At 38.0% G+C, this 8,520-nt stretch overlaps 1 protein-coding gene across 1 annotated transcript in view; it reads right to left on the bottom strand.

Moving 5' to 3' along the window:
• Positions 1-2,306: 2,306 nt before the first annotated feature.
• Positions 2,307-8,520, bottom strand: part of NR5A2 (nuclear receptor subfamily 5 group A member 2) — a 94,939-nt gene continuing 88,725 nt past the window's right edge. The window contains exon 8 of the mRNA XM_061465139.1: positions 2,307-5,600. Coding sequence (XP_061321123.1) covers positions 5,353-5,600 — 248 coding nt within the window. The 3' untranslated portion in view covers positions 2,307-5,352. The remainder of the gene's footprint in view (positions 5,601-8,520) is intronic.

Here is an 8,520-nt window from a genome sequence, read left to right as displayed (position 1 = left end):
CAAAGTCTCTGTTTTACTATATAATTACAACTGACAGCCTGGATTGGTAGAATCCAGCAAACATTCAGCAGCATCAGTCACGGCATGATTGATGTGAATGCTGCACACGGAGGCTCTTGCTCTGTGAAGGTTTTGGTTTGTGGCAGCTTGACAAACAGTTGGTGTTATTGGAAGGGCCCTAACATCCTGCATCTCAAACTGAGAGTGACTTCACCTGTTTACGGGGAATTCACCGATTCTGAAACACAGGAAGTGCAAGATGTGAACGGGCAAGACTGTGACTCCAGCACTAGGTTTTTCTGTTGTTTGTTTCAGCCTGTGTTTTATTACTAACTAAAGTTAAAACCTGTAGTCCGTACTGAGGCAGGGCACCAGTAAGGTCTGAGCAAGGCAGTACACCCGAGTCACCATGAATATAGACAGCATCAGAAGTCTGTATTCCACCATCTTGCTTTACCTTGTGCATGAATTATCCATTTGGGTGTGCAGAGGATGTTCATAGCAGAAGCTGCCATAGATTTGGTAGTCAATCTAGGACTCAAGGAATGTACAGGATAGGGAATAGGGGTCAGAACCTTCCTGCGGCAATGGTGAAAACTCACCTAGTATTGCAAGTCCATAAATTGGAGAGGGTATTGTTCTACAGAGGAGAAAAGAGGTTTGGAAAGCATGTTTGATTAAGGGAAGCTTTGTCTTATCCGAGTGATGTATGCTGGACCAGATTGTATCTCTCAAGTAGCTTCTAGCATTGCTCTCTTCAGCTTGGGTCCAGTAGCATCAGGGTAGGCATTTCTGTGCTTCATCTGAGGGTCAGGCCCTCTTCTGCCTTTGTCATTTAGCAAAGGTTTTTCATACTGCTGGCAAATTGCCCTCAGAAAATGAACCTTTTCTGTACAGGCTTGCAGGCAACTGGACTTGCACAGAAATATTTGGGCTTATGCCAGCATCACAGGTTTATATAGCTCTAGGATCTGATGCTCCTAAAAGTTTATCTGTAATTTTCATGTCTTCCTGTTAGTTTCATGCTCTCTATCTGTCATTCCAAATTCCAGCAGATGCACCTATAGAGAATTTCCCTGGAAAACAACAGCAACTATATTGGAGATGGTAGAAATATTATTGGAACTTTTGTGATGTACCTAGACTATGGGCTTCAAATTTAGGGGTTAATAAAAAGTGTTTTTCAGTATTCCAGGAAATTGTCAAGATCACTAAGTATTGTACTGACTTGACCTGTATTACATTGAACTCACTCTTTCCATGTTTCCAATAAAAACACACAGCAGATTGTTCCAGAACCAGTGTCAAACTCAGTTAAAAATAAATCCCCTCATTATTTAAACAGGTAGTGTATATGCTAAATATATCACCCCAAAATATACCTCATAAGGAAACCTACCTAGAATACATCAACCCTGAAATCTCCCCTGGGTCTTAGGCAAAACCATAGGTTTCAGTTATGATTCTTAAAAGTTAAATAATCTCTCTTCACTTGTCAGCCTCCTAAAGCTATTTGTTTTATTCTGTTTTTATTGCAACGCTGAACCAACTTTGCTTCATTCAAGTGCAGGATTTGTAAATAACTAATTATAGCCCTGTTTTTTCCCCTGGAAGCATTAACATTTGGCACTTTGGAGAACAGCGCCTTTTCAACTACCAGACAGTTGAGGGGAAGCGGTGGACTGTCTCTAAACAGTAGGGTACCACTGATAAGCTCTCTTGGACCCCTTCAGCTCCATCTCTGGAAATGGCAATCAGATGAGCCAGAGGGCAACTTTAGGAAACTGTTTTTCTCTAGTAGCAGTAACATCTGCCTCCTTGGCAGCCTCCGCTGGCACTTGTGTTGGAAGCTGTGGGTTTGCCCTTGGCCCCGCTATGTATTTACATTGCTGAGAGGTTATCCTGAGCTTCACTGGATCCTGTTACCTGTTTTTCTTTTGTTCTGTCATTTTCCCTCTCTGATGCTTTGGTCGCTTAACTCCTTATGGGTAACATGTAAAGCAAAAGTTAAGTGTGCAGTGGGGGATGAAAGGTACTAATCTGAAAGTGTTAGCTGGTAAATTCATTTTTGATTGGAGATTAAACTTTTCTAACCTGTTTAGCTGTAATTATTTGGCTTTATCCTAGGCAATTTCACCATCTCTGTCTGAGCTTTCGAGGGTGCTGCTCTCTACATTTGTGTCTTCTGCTCTGCGTCAAGTTCTCCTTGATGCTCTTTATTTCTCCTGCTTTTTACTCTCCTCTTCTGAGTCACAGATTTTTGACTGGTGCTTCATTTCAGTGGAACGATGTTGTTATAAAGACAATTATAAAGTAATCGGCACGGGCATATCAATATTTATTGAAATACTGAAAAAAAAATAACTCCATTGGTGATGGGAAACTCCTGGCAAGAACTGACATGACAATATGTATTTCACCAATACAGTAAGAGAACTTCAACTTCAACAAGTAACTCACTGCACATTCTAAGAGTTGCATGGATTTAAATCCAAGGCAGCTGCAGAACATCTGTAATACAAATAGTCAGACTTTACGGATTGTCTGTTTACAAACACGGAACAACTATAATAAACCAGCCAAAGCCAAACCCTTTGAATTTTAGTCTGCTTTTACTAATATGTCCTGTAATCAATAAGGCAGTCCGAAGTAAATGTCTGGTTACAAAGTAGTTAATAACTTGGGGGGGAAGTTTGGTGATTTATTTATTTTTCTTTAGTATATTTTTTTTTTGTTCGTGTACTTTGGGCAGTCTGCTGGGATTCTTGGAACCACAGATGCGGGCAAATATCTGAGATTGTTTCCATTAAAATGTACGGGAAATTGTTCCTTTCTTCTACACCCTTATTTTAATTCTTTTGTCCTGTACATAGATAACGGTGCCGTGAATACAGTTAGCAACACTTTTTTAAAGCTTTGTCTTAATATTGAGTGAGATTCACTGTAGCATCTCAACAGGAAAGAAAGAGAAAATACAGAATGCAAACGTTTGAGATGTGCTCTGTTTTTCTTTCAAAAAGGAAAGGATGACCACGCTTATCTTGTACACATGGGTTTCACAGCTGCCGGCAATTGCCACCAGCACCTTGCTTTCTGTTAATCTAGGTTTTTTGACGTAGAATGCTGTTATTTAAATAACTCTTGCACGTCTGCCATGTGGGATGGCTAAGGGAGCGGTGCTTGGTTTGCTTTTGGTCCGTAGGACAGTATGTGTGTTCTGTGATACAAGACAGGCATCTAGAAGCTGCAGACACTAGGCTTTGTTGTGTTTGTACCCTGTGCATGGACAGAATATTAGAGCTGATTAATACAGGTGATTAAAACAGTGTTCTTTGTACTGATGCGTATGTAATAACTAATGTCTTTGGTGTATAATGTGTGAATGTTTGGAAAAAAGAGAAATGAACCTCTTCAAGTTCCCATGAAACAGGAAAAGCTAGAACTCACATAATTTACAATAGATTTAAATAAACTACATTTAAGATTATGAAGATTTACAGACATTTAATCAAGTGAATGATTTTAATTTGTAAAGACCCTTGTGTGTCCCTGAACTATGTTCCACTGACTTGAAGACATGCTACAGTAAACACAGATATTTGGCTTCTTCATTCTGGCTATATCTTATATAAAGATGAAACCAAAGAACAATAAATTAGCATCATAATTGTCTACAGTGAAAACTATCATATACAATATAAATAAACTATTCAAAAGCCAGCAATCTTCATGAAAAAAAATTAAAGGATTAGGATTTTATACAGTTTCTACAAGTGATTGTGCAGCCAATAATCTCAAAAATTAAAGTCAAAATGGAATACCCCTATTGATTTTAGTGTCTCACGACATACAGTAATTAAGTACTGGTAAAATAATTACCAATTTAAAAGAAATAATAAGGAAATCACTGCTCTGCAATTTTATCACAGTTTTTTCCCCATAGGACCTAAAGAATGTAAACACTATGTTTTTGTTAATGTTAGAGATTAATACTTTATTTTAAATGTATGTTGATCCACACCTGCACAGTTACCTTTAAGGATAATGATATAAGGCAAGACTTAACTGTGGCACTACATGTTAATACTGATATCTTCATTTGGACAGAGAGAGAATTGTTTGTTCTTCTCCAATATTTGTTCTGCAGCAGACTTTGGCCTACACAGACACAGCAGTATCACTCTTCTTTCTTTGCGTAAAAGATGTGTATTACCTAACTTTAAAAGGGAAAAATTTCATTAGATATTGGATGTTTGAGCTGAAATTTAGTTTCTTAATTGCTGGCAATTTTAAAGATAATTTCTTAATAAGCTCCATTTATTATTAGGTCATAGAATTCATTTGTGTATTCTTGCATCACTAAATGCATTTTTTTTAAATCCTATTTTTTTTTAAATATCAATATTTGCTGTCTTAATATTTTATTTTTTATTTTTTTGTCAAAGAAACTATTGTTTGTGATGGCTAAAATATCTCCATTTCCTTTGTTTGAAATGGCCATAAATACATAACAAAGCCATGTTTCAGCCACTGCCCTAGTTAAGTATATATTTGAATTGGCTAAATTTTTTTTGAGTCTTTATCTTAACTACTTAATAGCTATCTGGTAATGGTAGTAGAAGAGAGATACTGCCTGATAGAACAACATGAACACGTGACAAAACAAACTTCAGAACATAGTTAAGAATGTCAAGCTAACTGGATAACAGCCTCTTCATATTAGCGATTTGCAGGCCTGAGAGACCGACAGTCAAAAGCAGCCTCTTAGGATTTGGTGGCGATACTACATAGCACATGGTCTCTCTCTTACAGATTGTTGAATGGATGCCACATCATTTATCACAGAAGTAGTAAGTGTTGGGTCCTTGGAAGGATGACAGAAGATGCTATAGATGCAACTCTGCATCTTTTATAACTGTTTTAGAAGTCTCGCTATACAGTGAAGGAATTTAGTGTGCTCAAATTCCCCACTATCTTAGCTTGATAATACACATCAGGTTTTTTTTTCTCTTAAGTTTCTTCATATTGGCAATCAGCAGAGTTAAATATACAAGAATCAGTCTGTCCTTTTCCATGTTGACGTTGGTGAGAGTATCCACTTGGTAAGTTCACTCCAGTATAAAGTCCTATATAGATTCCTTTGGGGATGTGTGTGTAGCATATGATTCACAGTTTGCAATACAAATACCCTGATACATCACTTATTTACTATTAGTATTTGATTATTATACCATTTTGCGAAGTCTTAAAACCACATTTTAATTAGTGTTGCTTGGAGCAGTTCAGAATATATATATATATATATATATATTTATTTTTTTCCTTGAAAGCAGAAGCTCTAATGGGTATAATTTATGCTCTCTTTGCATGCAGCATTTCAATGAGAAGGTTATTACATGGCACATCCCCATTCAGGTGTTTGTAATAGAGGTATTCTTCTGCCTGCATACTGATGGCCCGGATTTCTGGTAGTCGCAGGAGAAGCTGCCCAAATTTTTCTGTTTGCTGTGGGTAGTTACACATTGTGTAGTCCAGCAGAGCAGCATTCACTTGTTCCTGAACGCCTTCCACAAGCTGGAAGTTCTCAAGATTTTTGACATCTGAATGATAAAAAACAAAAGAAAGGTAACAGTTCGGTTGCATTTTAATTCCTGGTTATGGAGGCAGTGTTTCACTAAATTGATGTGTTTTTTTTCCTTCTGACAAAAGCATACTTTGCAAGCTGCTGAATATTCAGTGAACCCTTTTGCCAACTTTCCTGGGAAAATGATCACAAAAGAGCTTTAGCAGAGTGTCTTGTTGAAATTCTGCATATACCTCAAATCAATTAGACACCAATGGAGTCTGAGCAAGGTCAGCTCTTTTCATAGCTTACAAAAAGAAAGGTTGAGGATTCCTAAAGTAGAAGACCATAATATATTGCTAGCAAATGAGTCCCAAGAGGAAGCCCTATCTTTAACCTAGTATGTTACACAATTCATATAATTCTGTATTAATTTTTCTGACCCAAGGTGAAATCTGTGTCCAGGGTATGATGTAGTTAATTCTAATAAAAAGTGACAGGGTTCTTGTTTCTGTTTGACATTTTCTAAATGATTCTGAAAGCCTTTGACTTGTCTAGCCTATGTTAATGAACCATCTGGTACACTCCAGTGACTGCCAAAATAATCTTCCCTACTAGAAACTCTCTAAAATATATATTTCACTGACTAATGATCTTTATAAAATGAAATCATTGTCCTTTGGGTGGAATACCAGATAGGAATGGTGCCCTTTAACCTGAATATGGTTTCTGAAATCCAACACAGACTGGGGTTTTTTTTTTGGTATTGGACAACAGGGGCATTTACATCAGTAAGGCAGGTACAGTTTGTTCACTCTGCCTCTGTTTGATTGTCTTGTGTTCCTATACAGCAAGTTCAAGCTCTGGAAATGTTAGTCACAGATAAATGCTAGTATATTAACTCCTCATTATTTGCTTTCCTGTGTAAAAATTACTCTGATGGCATCATCTTTTGACATGTCTGGAGACTGCAGAAGCTATTCTGAAGCTTTATAGAGTGATGCTTTATAAACTTTGCTTTATAGAGTGCTGCTGTAATGCAGAAAGAGTGAAGCCATCAAAGTGCTCTTGCTGCGAGAACTTGATTTGGTTGGTGTTTGATCATTTATACCATCAGTAGTGTACTGTCACTTGCAGTTTCTTGTAATGCTAAAGCATAGTGATACTGGGCATAGCTATGCTGACGATCCACTTTGACTAGAGACAAATCTGCACTTCTATGGATGCTCTTGGAGCACAGGAGATGGGGAATTTGGCAGAATTAGGTTAATTGTAAATGCCAGCCTTTGACTGGAGGGGAAAAGAGTGTTTTCCTTTGCAAAACAGGATCACACAATGCTCCCCCAATCCATCATCAGCCTGGGAGGGTGTGTAGCTTGGGTTTCGCAAGCACCTTTTCCTACAGGGTGCTTTAAACAGAGCAAATATCGGCTCTTCCACAAAACTCTGTGCTGGAAAAATGAGGGAAATGGTTGGAGGAGGCAAATATTTTTTTCAGGACAAGAGTGTAGGAAGAATCCCAATGGCAGCCCATGGTAGCATGCACAGCCTCCAGGGACTGTTACATGCTTTAAGCAGGAGCCAAGCTGAAGCATGCTGGCTGCCAGGTGCACTTCATGTTTACCCTTGCAGGAGCTGTGGTGAATGTTTCTCGCTGTGCTCACTACTGCCTGCCTCTTTCCTTTCCCCATTTCACTCTGTAAATGAAACAGGTAGCTCTTGGTTTTATGCTGCTTGTTCAGGAGCTGGGGACACGACCTCCATCTGAATTTTGCTAGCTGTCTTAAGGAGCTCATTATCAATACTTAAATTCTGATGGCTGTCCAGCAAGAATCATCTGAACTTGGTATTACCCAGTGAGGAGAACTGGAAACTTCAAAGCTGCTATGCCTGGTCCCTTAGCTATTCAAACTCATTTATACAAAGTCTCTTTGCTAGCGTCTCTGGAGATCTGTTGGATAATCATGTTTTCATGTATTACGCTGGACATTTTCTCACACAAAATATAGCTGTTTATTATTTTTCCATACCTGCATAAAACTCCCAAGGCGTTTTGTAGCGAGTGTAACCTGGTTTATAAATTGGGCATTCTAAGCATATTTTTATGAAGTTAAGAAAGGCACATTATCAACTATCACAGTTATTTTAAATAGGTTGCTTTCAGATGCAAAATGCAATCATGAATGAATTGTCAGAACATAAGAAATTCCCACAGAAAACAGGGACTATGCTGGAGATTATACAGTGTTAAACAACAAGATAAAATGTATAATGAATTCCAAATCAGTATTTTGAACTTTTCTCCTCTGTTAAAAATAACTTTAATCATCAGGAGATTTTAGAAACTGTTGTTTGATTCATCCCCCTTTAAATTCAAAGGGCATCTTTGTGTTGCTGTTTCTGTTTTGAATTGTGCCATGAGATTAAGTTGTGCTGACTTCTTGGAAAACCAGGTTCATTCTCATTTTTGCTCTTTGTCTAAATGTTACTGCATGGAATACATGTTTACTGGCAACATCACAAATATCAAGAAGAAACAATATCTGAGAATTGCAGAGTTTTGGTATTTTTCTGCAAAAGTGGTGAATTCAGCATGCATTTTAGATATGCATTCCTTCTGCACTTGTATTGAGACCACACTCCATACGGAGTCATAATATTATATCTATATTACTCCCATATACAAGATCCATGACTTCTTGCAGTAGGTGTACCTGTGTGTTCCTATATGCTTGTCAGCTGCGTGGCCTGGCTGAATTGCATGGATGTTGCAGAGCTACGGGGGAAGAAGGTCTGTGTTGACTGTGGGTTTTTTTCTCCTCACAGAGGACAGTTCTTTAAATACTCATATGTGGCAACATAAACACTGGATTCAGATGTAAAACAAGTCCAATTAACAGCAAACAAAAAGTAGTTCTGGGGCTTCTATTCCACGTCTACAGCCTGAGGAAATACTT

This window comes from Pezoporus flaviventris, unplaced genomic scaffold (genome assembly GCF_033815535.1).
Source record: "Pezoporus flaviventris isolate CSIRO_AGI_PZ_B2104156 unplaced genomic scaffold, CSIRO_AGI_Pfla_v1 ptg000040l, whole genome shotgun sequence".
NCBI lineage: Eukaryota > Metazoa > Chordata > Aves > Psittaciformes > Psittacidae > Pezoporus > Pezoporus flaviventris.
Note: the sequence above shows the minus strand (reverse complement) of the source record. Positions and strands in the feature narration are given on the sequence as shown.